The sequence below is a fragment of the Oncorhynchus gorbuscha genome, linkage group LG04, assembly GCF_021184085.1.
Source record: "Oncorhynchus gorbuscha isolate QuinsamMale2020 ecotype Even-year linkage group LG04, OgorEven_v1.0, whole genome shotgun sequence".
In the NCBI taxonomy this organism is placed as follows: domain Eukaryota; kingdom Metazoa; phylum Chordata; class Actinopteri; order Salmoniformes; family Salmonidae; genus Oncorhynchus; species Oncorhynchus gorbuscha.
This window is the reverse complement of record NC_060176.1, coordinates 6,559,131-6,576,603: the sequence shown is the minus strand read 5'-3', so window position 1 is coordinate 6,576,603 and position 17,473 is coordinate 6,559,131. Positions and strand designations below refer to the sequence as shown.

Sequence of the window (17,473 nt, the reverse complement as noted above, 5' to 3'; positions counted from 1 at the left end):
CCACTCCACTTTCCCCATTAACTCCTTCACAGTCTCTGCTTCGCTCACCTCTAACACCGGCTCTGGTTCTGGTCTCCTCCTTGGCTCCTCACGATAAACAAGGAGAGTTGGCTCAGGTCTATCTCCTGACTCAGCCATACTCTCCTTGAGCCCCCCCCAATACATTTTTTGGGGTGACTTTCGGGTTTCGCTCTGCGCCGCAGTGTTCTCCTTTTCGACTCCATTCGCCTATAGCCCTCTTCGCATTGCTGCAGCGAATCCCAGGCGGGCTCCTGCTCTCTCTCTGGGTCGGCCGCCGACCTGTCGATTTCTTCCCATGTCGTATACTCCATACCTCTGCTGTCCATAACGTCCTCCCTTCGCTGTTCAAGCTGTCGCTGTCGCTGCCTGTTAACACGCTGCTCGGTCCGTGAGTGGTGGGTGATTCTGTAACGGCGTTCGTCTGTTGAAGGAAGAGAGTCGGACCGAAATGCAGCGTGTTTGTTACTCATGATCCTTAATGAACGAAAATGAAACGATACATGAAATAACTCAATACAAAACAACAAACGGAACGAGAAACCTAATTACAGCCTTTAAAAAAAATAATAATAATAAAAAATAATTTATTATCTTCAATACCATTCATTCTTTTACAACTCATAATTTACATACATACACAAATAATGGTATTTTAAATAAAATAATTAAACTAAACATAAACCCCAAACAAAACCTCAGGGGAGCATCTTCCCTCCCCGTCACCCTACAAAATACCTCTCCCTATCTCCCCGTCCCTAATCTATCCTCTTACAAATCTAAATGACACCCAGCCCTAAACCCCCCTTCCACCTCTCCCGAGCAGCATGCTGCCCCCACTTCCTCTCCTCCCTCTTCATCCTCCCCCTCAAATCTCCTTCCACCCTCCTCACTATCCCTTCCACCCTCCTCACTATCCCTTCCACCCCCCAATCTCTCCCTGTCTTCACCATGTTCTGCCTTGCTTCTCACAGCCCCCGTTTAAAGAGACTCATGAGAAGCCAGAGCAGAAACCTGTCCCTATCCGTCCCTCTCGCTCTCCCTACACCCCTCTCTAACATGGCCCACGTCAATACAAAATCCCCCTTTACCAAACCTAACAACACCCGTGCCCTAGCCCATACTACTCCGGCAAAGGCACAGTCCCAAAAGACATGGCGCACAGTCTCCTCCCTGCCACAAGAGGATCTTAGACAGGTGGGGGGGTTGCACAAAATTATACCGGTACAAGATGGAACATACCGGCAAACACTTATGAAGGCTCAACCAATTCAGGTCCCTGAGCCTGTTATCCAGACCCCGCGCCTGCACTCCCTCCCAGACCACTTCCGAGATGCCCACTACAGGCGCCGGACTCCCTGCCTTTCTGACCTCCTCGTACAGGTGCCTGTGATCTAAACCTACTCGGGCAATTTCAACCTCAGGGTACGCACGCAGCCACTTGGCCGCATGACCAAAGTGCCACGGCAGCTGTTCCGCCCGAGGACCCGTGTTAGACCACACCATTATGCTTCTCGCCTGATACGAGAAAAACACCCGCAGGAGGTAACCGGACGGGTGTATCACTGGCTGAGCAAGCTCCGTTAACAAGAAAGAAACAAAAATTGTGTCCAGCTTGAGGGGGAAATGTGGTACCCCCCCCTACCTCCCTCCCCGATGGGACAGATCATGCGTGCCCTGGCGACCCACTCGCACCTGCCACTCCACATAAACTGAAACACAAGCCTCACTAGAGGCCTCCTCAGACAAGCCGGCAATGGGTAGATGTATGCCAAATACAAAAGAGACGGCAACACATCCACCTTTAGGACCAGGACTTTGCCCATAAAAGACAAATACCTAGCTTTCCACATTGCTAGCTTCCTCTGTACCACTGCGATACGCATGTTCCAGTTTAGCGTCGCTGAGCCGGAGGTCTCAAAATGGACCCCGAGAATCCTCAGGGCCCACTCACAGAGAGATAACCCCCCCAGGCACATCCGTTCTACCGCGCCATCTTCCGAAAAACTTGACGGAAGACTTTGCATGGTTCAGAACTGCTCCCGACGCTCGGGTGAAATCCCCAAAGATGGCAAGGGACCTTGTCAGGCACGAGTCCTTGCACAACAGCAAGGAAGTGTCGTCGGCGTACTGCGTCATCTTAACACGCAGCCCACCACTTCCAGGGATCAGCAAGCCTTCCACCCCTGTGTCTGCCCTAATGGCAGCTCCCAGAGGCTCCATGTACAGAACAAAGAGGAGAGCCGAGAGTGGGCACCCCTGCCTGACCCCAGACGAGAGGTCAAAAACGTCACCCAAGTGACTATTTGCACTAACTCGGCACCCCGCTCCGACATACAATGTACGAATCCATCCTATAAACTTCTCCCCAAATCCTAATCGACCTAACACTCTGAATAAAAAGGATCTATTCACGCGATCGAAGGCTTTCGCCTGATCTAGCGCTGCTACCATTAAAGGCAGTCCTCTATCTTCAACCCAAGCGATGGAGTCCCTGATTAACTGTAGGTTCCATCTAATAGAGCGGCCCTCTACCCCGCACGTCTGATCCTCATGAACAACGTAGGGAAGGGCTGTGCGCAACCGGTCTGCTAAAACCTTTGCAAGTAGCTTGTAATCTACACACAGCATGGTCAACGGCTGCCAGTTGCCAAGGTTTGTTACTTCCCCCTTCTTATATAAAAGTGACAGCACACCAACAGCCATTGATCCCCCCGGGACCCCCGTCTCAAGGATGGCCTTCAAGACTTCGAGGACCACTGGTCCAAGTATACCCCAAAACTTGAGATAAAACTCAGCCGGCAGCCCATCCATCCCAGGCACCTTCCCTTTTCCCATCCTCCTAAGAGCGCTCTCAACCTCTTCTAGTGAGATCTGGGCCTCCATTACTTCTCTAATGTCCTCCGGCAACCGCCTGGACAAGTGTTCGAAAAACACATTTCCCTGCTCTACATCTATTTCCCTTTCCTTAAATAAACCTTGGAAATGATCAGTTGTCACCCTGACCATATCCTCTGGTTCTCTAACTATACTACCATTTTATTCCCTAACACCATGCATTACCTTCCTACTCTGTCTGGCCCTAACCAACTTAAAGAACATAGCAGAACAAGTCTCATTATGTTCTAGAAAGCCAGTATGCACACGCTCAAGGAAAGCTCGAGCCTTCCGCTCCTGCAACTCCCTGAGCTGCGCCTTTAGGGTTGCGGATCTCTCCCAGTCAAACGACCCGCCGAGGTTGCCTGCCTCGTATTCGAGTTCAATTAAACTCTGGATACGATCCACCTACCTCCTCTCCTCCCTTTTTTTCCTCTTGCAATACCCTATTATAAAAGCCCTAATCCTCACCTTAACTAATTCCCACCACTCTAACACCCCCTCGCACATGGACCGGAGGCCCCCAAGCCTCCAAAAGAAACTATAAAACCCGTCAACAAAAGCCTGCTCCTCAAGCACATCCCGATCTAGCTTCCAGTACCCCCTACCAAAGAGGCAGACTGGCGACCCCACCTGCAGGAGCACCCCGTCGTGATCCGAAAAGAAAACAGGCAACAGCCGCCTAGACAACTTACCCAAAGATCTGGGTACAAAAATATAGTCGAGCCTCCGCTCAACCCCCCTGGAGTTGCGCCATGTAGGACCGTCCATTTTCGGAGTAGTGTGCAGACCACCATCTACCAGACCATGGCAAGCCATTAGCCTGGCAATGGCGCCCGCACTGCTATCCCCCCTCTTCCTAAATCTGTATTAAAATCCCCCCTATCACTAATTTCCTATTTGTGACACACAGGGGCGTCATATAGTCCACCATCTCCCTCCTGTCTGCCACCACCTGTGGCCCATACACCACCACTAATCTAAATTTACAATCCCTTATCGTGACATCCACCCCTATAACCCTCCCCTGCATTACCACAAAAGAATCCTCCACTTTTACCTCCCTGTGCCCACACAAAATCCCTACCCCGATGAGTGCACCCCCCAACACCCTAAACCGACTCCCCCTTGTCCCACTCCCTCTTAAACCTACTAACATCCCCTCCATCCCTCAGGTGAACCTCCTGTAAAAAACAAAAATCAAACACCACACCCTCCAAATAACTAAAAACCGCCCTCCTCTTAACAAAATCCCTTAAACCCCTTACATTTAAACTAACAAAAGTAAAATTAGACTCCATGAAAAAAAATAAAAACATGTAATACACTCAAATTCTAAACCCAGACAGAAAAAAAACATAAACAGGAGACTCACCCGATGCTCCCCTGCTCCATATCTACCGGTGAGAACACCATCCGTAATCCCGACATCCCCCCCCCTCTTCCTCCATCACACCATCCCAGGATGCAGGAATAGTGTTTGGCTCCGGGGTGCCCTACACCCTGGGTCTACCCCCACAATCCTCCCCCTCCCCAGTGTTGCAGCTGGTTTGGAAAAAAATTGGGGAGGCTGAGTCCCCAAACAAAAAACTCCCCACCTCCTCTTGTACCCAATCCTGAGTCTTGTTAGGTGTGTCCTCACCCAACAGAAGTTGAGGGCCTGGGGAAACCAGCAGCAACCCAGAGGTTTCTCCCGCCCCCATCACTCTCTTGGCCATCCCCTCCCCCTCACTGTCGGCCAATCGCCCCCTCCTCTTCATACTCTTCTTTGGTGATGGCGGCAGTGGAGAGATACCACCCTCCCCCCCGCCAGCTCCTCCACCATACCCCTCATCTCTTCCACCAGGGCACTTTCCCCCCAGTCCACTTTCTCTTCCACCGTCTCCTTCTCCACCACTCCTCCCTCGCTTTCTTCTCTCTCATGCTCCTCCACTCGGTTGCCTTCTTCCGCCGCTTTTTCTGGTTCTCCTACTCCCGTGCCTTCCGTTTCCTTCTCTCTTCCATCCGCCGCTTCTGGCTCCTCCTCCTTCCTTGTGCCCTTCCCCTCTGGACCTGTACTCTGGTCATGAGGCGTGCTTCCTTCCCCTCCTCTTCTTCCCCCATCCCCCGCTCCTGCTCCCCCCCCAGCCGCAGACGCATATGACCTCTGACGGGCCGGGCACCCCCGCCACAGGTGTGCTGACGAGCCACGCCCATGGCACGTCTTAGGCTTGTCACAATCTCTCGCCTCGTGATCCTCAGATGCACAAAATCTGCATTTTTGTGTACTGCACGAGGCGAATATGTGACCATAGGCCATACAGCGCCTGCAAAATGGGGGCTGACGTGCATAAAACAACGTCCCCCTGTCAGCCCCTAGGGAGAACATAGCAGGAGGATGGAGGTAGCCACCATGTCCCTTTGGGTCCTCTCTGAGGAGGGCCTGGAAGCCTCTCCTCCCATTCCAAAACCCAAGGGAGTCTTTGAGGTGCCTTGCTGAGGAGACGTTATCCATATATCTCCCCAGAAAAGCCCTCACCTCTTCGTCCTTAACGTAAGGGTTGTAAATGTTGACAGTTACAACCCTAAAGTTATTCTTCGCCAGGCTTGTTATATCGTAGTGGCACATCGGCCTCTCACCTCCCACTGCTCTTGCCCTTCTCAGGATATCATCGTGTTTTTCCTCTGTATATAGTGCCACGTTGTATGCTCCCTCCAGCGAGTTGCCTTGGAAACAAAACACGTCCTTCACCGTCAGCTTTAGAATCCCCATCAATATTATCCTTCCAAAGGATTCCCGTCCTAAAGGCTCCAACTCCTTTTCCTTCCAAGCAAACCGAATCGTGTTGGCCAGCCCAATCCCAGGGACCGACCGTGTTGATGTATTTAGCACCATCTCCGCAAGGAGAATGGCGCTGATCTCTTCTTCCAAAACAAGTAAAAAAGAAAAACCAAAGTGACCGAGCCTATCTGGTGAAACGACACAAAGACAGGAACAATCACCCACGAAATACAAAGCGAAACTCAGGCTACCTAAATACGGTTCCCAATCAGAGACAACGAGAATCACCTGACTCTGATTGAGAATCGCCTCAGGCAGCCAAGCCTATACAACACCCCTAATCAGCCGCGATCCCAAATACTACAAACCCCAATACGAAAAACAATATATAAACCCATGTCACACCCTGGCCTAACCAAACATATAACAAAAACACAAAATACAATGACCAAGGAGTGACACTGACATTTAAAAGTGGAAATTACAAACTTCAGAAGCCTTTTAAACCTCAAATATACACTACAAGTTGTAAATGCCCTGCAATGCAGGAAAGTTCTCCTACAACAGGGTGGCCAAACTAAGAACCTACATCTGTGACATAATCTACAATTCACAGCATTAGAAGACGTCTTGCTACAAGTCAACCTTGCTGTAGGCCTATGCTATGACTGATCTATAAGCATACCAAGACACTCTGAGCAGCATGCCCTAAAATAGAGAACCACCAATAAGACCCAAACCTGGTCCCAGTGACTGCCTGACTCAGGGGGAAAACATGCACATTAAAGACTAGAAAAGCGCTAATAAAAATCCCCTAATGTTAAACAGTCCCCTTCAAAGGGATCACTCCCAATATCTGTTGAACTTTTACATATCATATTAATATGCAATTTCAGCCATTGTTCACTTATGGTCTGTTTGATCTGTGCGGAGGCTATAACTCTATGGGTAATGGGAGTGATGATGAGGAAGGTTAGGGGTCACGTCAGGGCATTGTGTCCACCTCATTGGACCTAATTTGGTTTGAATGAAATTCTTATATTTTCTATATCATATTTATTATAATTAGCATATTTTACACAGACATCTTTATTAGAGTGAAGCACAATCTCATACAGTGATTTGTGTCAGACTGAACAAACGCAGGATTAGGCCTAGGTACCAGGTTGGCTGTGAGTGATAAAGTAGGCCTACACATATCCCTCCAAAAAATGAGTCGTCTTCTGTCCCCCACAAAAGATTTCCTCCCAAGATGAGAGAGCACAAGACAAGGACACACACACACACACACACACACACACACACACACACACACACACACACACACAGAGGATGTATCTAGCTATGCTTCCGTATATAACCATTTTTATAATGTCTTTCAGCCTGACATTGTGCGTGAGATTTAAACAGGGGCTCTTTTGTATGTCAAACCTCACTTTTTAATGGGTTTCCTATAAAACTGTTCAGTGATCATGGTATTCAAATCACAGCAATAGCAGAGTGCTTCCCTTCCTCTGTACGGGTGTCTGGAAATGATCCCGGCCAGGGAAGTGTACCACATCTTAGACTAGGGCTGCACGCTCTCTCTGTTCACTAACCAATGGCGTTTTTTTCCTGCGGGCACTATGTGATCATTTATAGAGGCTTAATCAACATGTATTGAATGGTGTATGTACTTTGTGAATCATTTTTATAGGGCCCTGCCTTCACTTTAAGCCCTGGCCAAGAGGTTAGCGATGGTTTTAACACCATACCAGCTAATGGAGGGCCACCGAAGCATTCAAAGAGAAAAGCATTAGATATAACCTCTCCAAACTCCCTTTAGGGGTTCAAGCATCATTCTCATTTATATAATGATGAAGAAAAGAGGGTAGATAAATGCCAGCTACTGGCATGGACTTAATGATGCCCTTTCCCTTTCAATATGCATAAGAAATAGAAGCTGTGGTATTATTGGTAGAGCAAAGTAAAATAGTGGCCGAGGTATACGTAGGCCCAGAGCCATGTATTAAAATGTATGCACTCATTTCTCTAAACACATGGCTCTGTGTAGACCTATTCTTACATGACTGTCATAATATGAAGCAGAAATATGAGAATTTTCTTACATGTCCTGGATTGGTCAACACAGGTCAACTGTGTGCTGAAGGTGATGGAGTCAACATGGATAAACTCATGAATTATATTGAGGAAAAGGCCTGAAGATATTTCCTCCACTCTATACCATATCTCCATCTTCTTTCACGTTATCTACACTAGCTACCGACCATTCAAATTTAGAGCGCTATACCACAGGCCCTTTTTAATGTATGCCGCAGGCGCTGTATTGTTCATGTACACACGTAACCCAACTAATAGGCCACCCTGTCGGAGCCAGCCAGGTACCCTAGTGCTACTAAAGGGATTGTCTAGGGGTGATGTGGGGTTGCTTCAAAGAGGTGAGAAAAGCAATAGAAAAGGGCGGAATGTAAAAAGTCAGCAAGAAAAGAAAATCTCTTTTGAAAGGGGACGTAATCTTTTGGAGGACTCCCGCGCGGAACCTAAATAATACATCTCAGGTTTTGATATAACTATTACTGCCTGTGAAGAGTCCTTTGATGTTAATTGAAACCACTGGGCAGCAATCTGCTTTATAGCACTGACAAATAGCAGTTTCCTAAGGCTTATCATTGACAGGGAAGGCACATACTTGCTCCATATGCTCATTCAATACAAATACTAATCAAAAACCACTCTCTTCTTTATGGATACTGGATGCACCACAATATGCTTAAGGATAGTTACTGGCAGGAGGTTGTGGTGGGGAAATATGACTTTTGCAATGCCTAAATGTACCTTGAGTGAAGTTCACGTATGGTACTGGAGTCTTGACAACTCAGGACTCATATTGTTTGCAGTTTTTCCAGTCGTTTTTTGTTCCTGCCTTTCTTCTAGAAACCAAGGACAATTTGATAACGCAATAATAACGTGTAGGTGGCCCAATATAAACCTCCACAGAGGAAACATATCATTATTCACAAAGGAGCCTGTCTCTACTGAAGTATATTTGTGTTTTTTCAGACCAAATGATAGTTTGAGGCATGGGTAGTCATAGGGAGAGCTGAGGGTTGGTACTTCTGGTTTTAATACAAACAGCACACAATGGTCTCTGTTTTCCTTTAATATGCTCAACTAACATTTCTGGCACAGCACTTTCCTCACCTTTGATTTCTACCCAGATTTTTTATACATTCATTATATCACTAAAAAGAAGCTTGTCAAAGGGGTCGTCCAGAGCTGATGCAATGTGCAATAACAGAAAACATCCCCCATCCCATCGTGAGCATATCAGCCAGAGTATAGAAAGAAAAGAGTATGATGAGGTACAGGAGTTCAAAGTTAGTTTTCAGTTTTTTCTACCACAGCTGAGAGTGTACAGTGATGCCCTTCCCCTGTGCTGAACCCTGTGAGATGGACATCAGAGGAGAGGTTGGGAGTAAATCCCTGATTGGCTACATGACAAATCACTGTTATTGTTGGGAGGTTGTAAATGGTCTGTTTTACCATGAAGGACCTGAGCATTAGGATCAATTCCAATGCCCCCAATGTGCTGTTCCAGACAACCTGACAAAGAAATATGTAACACACACACACACACACACACACACACACACACACACACACACACACACACACACACACACACACACACACACACACACACACACACACACACACACACACACACACACACACACACACACACACACACACACACACACACACACACACACACACACACACACACACACACACACACACACACTCTGACATGGAGTCAGAGATCCCTTCTGCTTGTCTTTGAAATGTTTTTCATCCAGAGAAATGATTGACAGGGGTAGTATGTGAAAGGTAGTTTAACAGACATGAGGAACATAATGATGGATTGGGTTGATGGTGGAAAGACAGGGGTTTGGGACATTACAGTTAAAGGGGATATTTATAACATATATAACAAATGTTCTCTCTATTAGCTCTGTCCTAAACCCTCCTATATGCCCCCATATGTTTATGTTGTAATATGCACTTGGATCCAGTTTTGTCAAAGTGTTTCCAAATATATTTTTCATACAGATTTTCTCCTGAAGAGAACGGGGATAGAGAGGAAATGTAGGTTATAAATAGGAATCAAAAGAACCATTTTCTGTTTATTGCCAAAGGATGCCAGAGACACCAACACATTTGAAAGCAGGACAGCTTTTGAGCTTTTTACAAGACAGGTGAATGGAACATGTGTTAAATCATTGTGCCCGGTTCACTTAGTTCAGCTCTACCATAAAAGGAAAGAGATTACAAAGGAAACTAATGAAGACACTGATCAAAGTCTGTAATGGTAATACAAAGCAGGTGTTTCCAACCTTGCAGCCCCCCCCCCCTCTGTGTGTGTGTGTGTGTGTGTGTGTGTGTGTGTGTGTGTGTGTGTGTGTGTGTGTGTGTGTGTGTGTGTGTGTGTGTGTGTGTGTGTGTGTGTGTGTGTGTGTGTGTGTGAAGCAGCGCATGTCTTTCACATATGTGTCTTTGATAAGAATAACAGACAGAGCACATTTCAACACTATTCACAGTATGTTACTAGGTATTTGGTTGAACCCAAGGTAGAGGGCATTTTGTCTGCATGTGATACCATACATAAATGCTCCCATACTGTATACAGCATGTTTATGGTTTGCTTTCACAATTGGTGGTGAGTAGAAAGTGATGTGTGTCTGTCTATGTCGAGGCAGCCAATACATTTCGCAGTAAAGCACCTGGATTTGAGATACAAGAGTTGAAAGAGTCTTGGCAGTGTTGGAGTCTTGGAGCATGTTCAAAGCATGATTGCTATTTTTACACAAGTTACAAAATGCTGCTTTTGATTTAGGCTACACAAGATAAAACCCAAGCAGCAAAAAAAAAAGAAATTCAAACTGCCCAAAACTTTTGCTATTTCTTCTAAAATCTCATTGTAATGTTTTGGCTAGGCCTATTCAAAAATACAAAAGTGACAATGTTTCATCAATGTCTAAATTTCATTGAGGTTTACCTTATTATTATTTCTGCTACTTTATTAGTTTTTATTTGATCCACGTGCTGTATTATTTTGTGTTTTAAACCATTGTTTTGCCATGTTGAATTGCTGAAGTACCTGTGTGCATTTTATACTGAACGCGCTCATCGACGTCAAAAGAGCAGCTGCAAGATTTACCAAATGTATACAATTATCTCACTGTAATTGTGAGGATGGTACGGCTTACATTTGATTTGAAGATCTAGTAATATTGTAGCTGCTGTGCGCACTACGCAGCAAGAATCCCCATCCGGCTGAGTCAAATTACGCTTGAACGTATTTCCTCTTTTCCGTACTTCGGGATATGAAGTTTTCCATTTTCATTCGAAGCAAATTAATACTAGATTGTGATCAGAAATGTATTCTTTCATACCCCATATTTGTAGCTAGGTTGTTATTACAGGCACCCGTTCATTTTATATGCCATGTTTATTTAATAGCGCTATAAGTTTTATTGTAATTATTCTGCTGGAACTACAACTACCAAGAAGGGCTGCGCTGAACGCGGGTGTGTAAACACAACTCTAGGAAACATGAAACGGTCGGGTGGCAGTGAGAGCGAGAAGAGAAGAAAGGTATTCATAGCGTTATTCTCCCTTAGCTCTGGCAAATACACAGTGGACTCGTTCTCTCAGAACTTTATGTTCCAAATGCGGTGATGCTTGGGTCATTTTGAATGCTGGGAAGCTGCAGTTGTCTATGTAGCTACACATCAGCCTGCATGATTTCTGGCTTTATTGTGGTTTCCTCTTCATTCACCTACAATGGAGCATCGCTGTTATTATTAACAGCTAATATCGTTACAGATAGGCCTACACTGTTTTTGCTTTCAGTATTACAGTTTAGACATGGGTGTAGACTGTGCTACAATAAACTGATTGGATCGCCGTGAAGACTTGAATATTGATTTAGACACGTTGCATGTTAAAAGTCCCCTATATTTTAGATTTTCAATGTTTTCAAGTCAGACTCCCTCAAAATCAGAATAATATTGCTCTATAATTGTATGGGGGGCGTGAGTGACTGCAGTGTGCCCTATCCTGTGAGTTGGAGGATAGCAGCTTCTGGCTGTGCAAGTGGTACAATTCTATTGCAGGTAATAATTATAGGCTCATCTCTCAAACGCAAAGGACTATGATGGCTGCTGGATTGTCCTGGGATGCTGTTCAAAACAATGAATAGTAACAGCATTGACTGGCGTTTGTGTAAAAATCTGATTGAGAATGAAATAGTTGATCAAAGTAAAGGTGTGACATTTTGGGCATACCCAGGCTTTATAGTAGGTGGCAGACCCCACTGCCAAAGAGGCCTGCTGTGATTAGGGGTGGTGTGTTTGTGGATTGTGTAACTAGATGGAGAGAAATAGAGGAAAAGTAAAGGCTGTTCTGTTCTCCAGACCTCCTTAGCTACCCCTACTGCTGGGCCCATGCAGACTGCTCTGCTCAGGCTCATCCAGACCTCCTTAGCTACCCCTACTGCTGGGCCCATGCAGACTGCTCTGCTCAGGCTCATCCAGACCTCCTTAGCTGCCCCTACTGCTGGGCCCATGCAGACTGCTCTACTCAGGCTCATCCAGACCTCCTTAGCTACCCCTACTGCTGGGCCCATGCAGACTGCTCTGCTCAGGCTCATCCAGACCTCCTTAGCTACCCCTACTGCTGGGCCCATGCAGACTGCTCTGCTCAGGCTCATCCAGGCCTCCTTAGCTACCCCTACTGCTGGGCCCATGCAGACTGCTCTGCTCAGGCTCATCCAGGCCTCCTTAGCTACTGCTGGGCCCATGCAGACTGCTCTGCTCAGGCTCATCCAGGCCTCCTTAGCTACCCCTACTGCTGGGCCCATGCAGACTGCTCTGCTCAGGCTCATCCAGGCCTCCTTAGCTACCCCTACTGCTGGGCCCATGCAGACTGCTCTGCTCAGGCTCATCCAGACCTCCTTAGCTACCCCTACTGCTGGGCCCATGCAGACTGCTCTGCTCAGGCTCATCCAGACCTCCTTAGCTACCCCTACTGCTGGGCCCATGCAGACTGCTCTGCTCAGGCTCATCCAGACCTCCTTAGCTACCCCTACTGCTGGGCCCATGCAGACTGCTCTGCTCAGGCTCATCCAGACCTCCTTAGCTACCCCTACTGCTGGGCCCATGCAGACTGCTCTGCTCAGGCTCATCCAGACCTCCTTAGCTACCCCTACTGCTGGGCCCATGCAGACTGCTCTGCTCAGGCTCATCCAGACCTCCTTAGCTACCCCTACTGCTGGGCCCATGCAGACTACTCTGCTCAGGCTCATCCAGGCCTCCTTAGCTACCCCTACTGCTGGGCCCATGGCACTCTAGGCAGGCTAGAGCAATCACTAAAAGTGTTTGAACGATTTCAAATAGTATTTGAACCCCGGTCTGCTCTCTCCAAGTCAGTCAGTCCCAGCAGCTCCCAGCCTTTGCCGCGCCACAGTCTGCCATGGCACATGTGTTTGGATCATGTCTGACAGCACAGAAACTATGTAGGACGTGGTTCCTCCTGTTTATGAAGAGCTGAGAGAGCCGCCATGGTGACCAGACGAGAGCGAGAACGCTTTCCAGCTGGCCCCCAGGTGGGTGTAGGCAGCATAGAGCAGACACACACACTCACAGAGAGAGCAGACTCAGACCTAGCTAATGGTTCTGCTTCCTCTTTTAGACAAATAATAAAAGGATGATTGAGGAATGAGGACGGGGTATTGTAATGGTAAAATGGCTGGAAGACCACAGAACAGACCCAAATTAGAAGAGCTGCATTAATCCCAGTGTCTTGTTATAGGGCAGGGACACAGTGTAGTGGTTCAGTTTATCATGGTATGTAATAACTGGGGATTTGGGGATATGACTGTAGTCTCATAAGTGAGTGTGTTTGTAGTTAGACTCAATCAGTGAGTTGTTTCCCCTTGTCATTTTGCTAGTTTTAGTGAAGGAAAGCTATTTATCATGAAGGCCTACTGAACATAACTCCCAACCTGTTTTAAAAAGGCAGATTCAATTTAACCACGTCCAATACAATGTGCAGGACAATAATGGCTTACCCATGTTTCTGAGAGCAGCACTGCCTCATGTTTGTCTGTCTCATCAACTAAAAAGCCGTAACTAATAGGCCTACTTGTAATATACTGTGATCAATAGCATGTTTATTCACTAATGCCAGCAGGTTATTGTAAATTAAATTCATGGTTTGAAACATCTATTATTTTAGAAATAAAGGTATATACATTTTTATATACACGTCCTGCGTAAACTGAATATAAATGGAATTGATCCTCAACCTACGTCCTTGATGTTGTCTTTGACGATCATATGTGATGACGTGTATCACGTGTTGATGGAAAATAGAAAAGAGAAAAAGTGGAAATATATTTCAGGGGAATGTCAGGCTAAGTAATGACCACATAGGGTCACCAGATGTGCTGAGGTCCTGGCTGAGCCCAGAACATCGGTCAGATCAGCCTCATTGGTTCCCTCTGGTTGTGGCAGCTAGTGCAAGCTGTTTAGGGTATTTCATTCCTCAACACTCATTAAAATGTTTTGTGTTTCCCTTGGAAATTCTGTTAAATGAACAACTAGAGAGGTAAAAGCTGATTATGTGTCCACACATCCAGACATAGTTAATCAACCCCCCTCCACAAAATGTTACCCTGTGAATTAGTGTTAAGGTAACGATTTATGGCGACTAATGCCGGGTGTGCTGTCATGTCAGCTCTGGTTGTTTTAGCAAGAGGGGGTGTCACATTCAGCACATTCAGCACATTCAGCACATTCAGCACCCCCCCCCCCTACCCACCGCTAACACACTGCTAGTTCTATTAATGAGCCAATAATGGAGAAATAGTGTTGGGAACTGACATAAAACACACTTAGGAATACATAGGAGCCGGGCAGATGGAGAGATAGATTTACTTCCGGGCCTGGGGAAGGAGGGAGAGAGGAAGAGAGGGAGAGGATATTTCTCCACTCCTCACTGCATGGCTCTCCCTCCCTGACTCAGACCCCCTCCAGCACGACCCGGTCCGTCCGGGTGAAAAAAGGTTCCCTGGTAAAATAGGTATTTTGCTGTGGCTGATAATAGTACCATTACACTAATGGAGAGATCTGATGAAGGCACAGCCAGACATAAGGCCTGCTTTATTACCAGAGGGGGCCATTTCCTCCCTGCATTCCTAATGGCCTGAGTGTATCACCCTGTATTGATCAGGCCATCATGCTGCTAATCCAACACAGAATTACTTATCGCTGTTGAGGTGTCGATCCGGCTCCTGACTCGGCCCCCTGGAGCCCCCCGGCCCTCGGCCTCTTGTGACTGCATGGGGACCGGCACTAACCCACCGTGGAGGCTGTTTATCCAGCTGTTGATTTAGGGCCGAGCAGGGATGATGACCGGGAGGTCTTCATTGGTTGGAGGGCTGGCCAGCTCAATCTGGGTGGGGGCTGCTTTGTTGAGTGAGATGGTGAGAAAGAGGAGGGTCTGCTTACGGAGAGGAGGGAAATGAAGTCAACAGCTTTGCTCTCATTTAATTAAGGAGCAGGGAATGATCTGGTTCCTCCCTCTTTATGGCCCTGTTGGTCACTGTAGAGCAGTGAAGGGAAAGCTGAGTGATGAGCCTGCTTGGTGTTGTCCTGGGTAATTGAGCTGTGCTGTAAATAAGAGCAGGCAGCTCCATCCAGATCCTCTATCTAGTGTCATCAGCACCACTGTCTCTTCACCATGAGGGAGACAGAGAGCTGGAGCCCAGTACTGCTGCTCCTGATGATGATGATGATGGTCTGGCCTGATTACAGTCTCATGTCCCCTATTTCATACGTCTTAACCACTGACAGCTAGGGCCTTCGTGCTTGAGGTGGCTGGAGATGAAATGCAGAGGATTTGTTTCAACAATATCCTCTCCAGCCCAGTGATACAGTCAAAACAGAGCTAGGCTACATGTAGAATTGAAACAATATGTGTGTTATTGACTATGAGTATGATTGAGAATGCTGCTGATCTATGCTAATACCATTACAAATGGAAAGGAGGTCAGGTAGCACAGAACGACCTGCTCAAGGCTTGTGACCTGTCATATCCTTGTTGCCCCCTCAGTAACTTGGCCCTTCTTAACCATTAGACTCCTCAGGCAATGGAAGGTATGGTATTTTCATGTCAGCATATCGCCTCTGCCCTCCCCAACCGGGTGTCACCTCTGGCCTCAGCTAATCAAAGAGTTTACCTTCAGGGGAGCATTTATCCACTCTTCATTAGGGACCATTCCTGTAGCCATAAAGATGTATTTATGTATCTGCTGTCGCACAGGGCCGGCTAGGGAAACTAGGTATCGATCGGGATATTTACTCATTTATTTCTGCTTGGGCCATCAATATTGTGCAAACATCTGTCCATGCAAGTGGGCTTGACCTCAGCCCCAGACTCTGTTTTTAGTCCCATTGGAGTTCAATGATATACTATTCTGAAAAGTAAATCAATGAATGAATATGAAGTTTTGTGTGTAATGTAGTGCCTGTGCGGTGGGGTGGCAGTGGGCCCAGGGCCCCGGGTAGTTCATTGATCCGATATGAGAACGACGAGGAGGGTTGATTAGTCTGTGGCTATAAGCCCCCCTCTTTACCTCTTTATACCTTGTCTTAGTTATTGGAGCTTAGCCTGGATATATCTGGACTGTGTTTGTGTTGTTTACAGATCAGCTTGGTAAACCCAACCCAACACTACAGCCTTTAAGCCACATGCCTGGCAGTGGCAATGTGTCAGTGATGGAAGAAGGACTTGGGCTGCTATTGTTTTTTCCATTGTTTTTGCCAGCTACAGGGTTTCTTTGATCTCTTGGCAACAAAGAGCAAATTTATAGCACATTTTTATTTGCAGTAATGGCACTGACATGGAACCAGCTATCGTACCCGTTTCTGGGAGTTAGATACACTACTAACTGTTTATATCTGAAATATGGGTTCTCAGTAAGTAGTCCTACATCCCTGTCAACAGCTACACAGTGGTGCAGTATATAATATGGCTCTTCATGTGTAGTGATCTAGATGTGTCTGCATACAGATTTCTTCTCTTATCCTAACCCCCTTTTATAGTGGTCTGCTTTAAATGTAGGACAATTTAAAGGTTCATGATGTCTACATTTGGTTTGCATCTGGGAGGATATCAACTTTTACAGCCCGGCCTGGCTGCTCTCTCTGTGGTGTCTCAGGTCCCATGTCTACAGCCGCCCCTAGCTGCCAGGGCCCACGGACATGTATGTGTTTAAGAGCATCTGTGATGCTACTAAACATCCAGAGGGAAAAACCAGCTATCCATTTATAAAAAATATTAAAAACCATTTATCCCAAATGCCACCCTGTTCCCTATATAGTGCACTACGTTTGACCAGGGCCCTGATATCAAGTAATGTGCAATGTACAGAATAGGGTGCCATTTTGGATGCACTCTGGGATATAGCCTAGGTTCCTCTCCTGATGTTAGCCATCACAGCAGCCATATGATAGATGACACTTCACACAGCATGTCCATCCACACGGTTTGGCTAAAGGGCTTGGGGTTTTAGTGTATGTTGAAAACACTAAGGATGAACATATTACAGGGGATGCTATGTTCAACTCATCCGGCAGATGAACAAAGATTTAGTGTCTTCTACAGAGTAACTTTATTCATAATTTATTACTATTGACAAATGGTACATTTATTCAGGATTTTCTTTGAAGTAATACCTAACTGGATTGT

At 46.5% G+C, this 17,473-nt stretch overlaps 1 protein-coding gene across 5 annotated transcripts in view; it reads left to right on the top strand.

The window, feature by feature from the left end:
- Positions 1 to 11,262: 11,262 nt before the first annotated feature.
- The window catches only part of fto (FTO alpha-ketoglutarate dependent dioxygenase), a 256,227-nt gene continuing 250,016 nt past the window's right edge, over positions 11,263 to 17,473 (top strand). For all 5 annotated transcript variants that reach the window (XM_046345632.1, XM_046345631.1, XM_046345635.1 and 2 more), the window contains exon 1: positions 11,263 to 11,314. In XM_046345632.1, the coding sequence (XP_046201588.1) occupies positions 11,273 to 11,314 (42 nt within the window). In that variant the 5' untranslated portion in view covers positions 11,263 to 11,272. The remainder of the gene's footprint in view (positions 11,315 to 17,473) is intronic.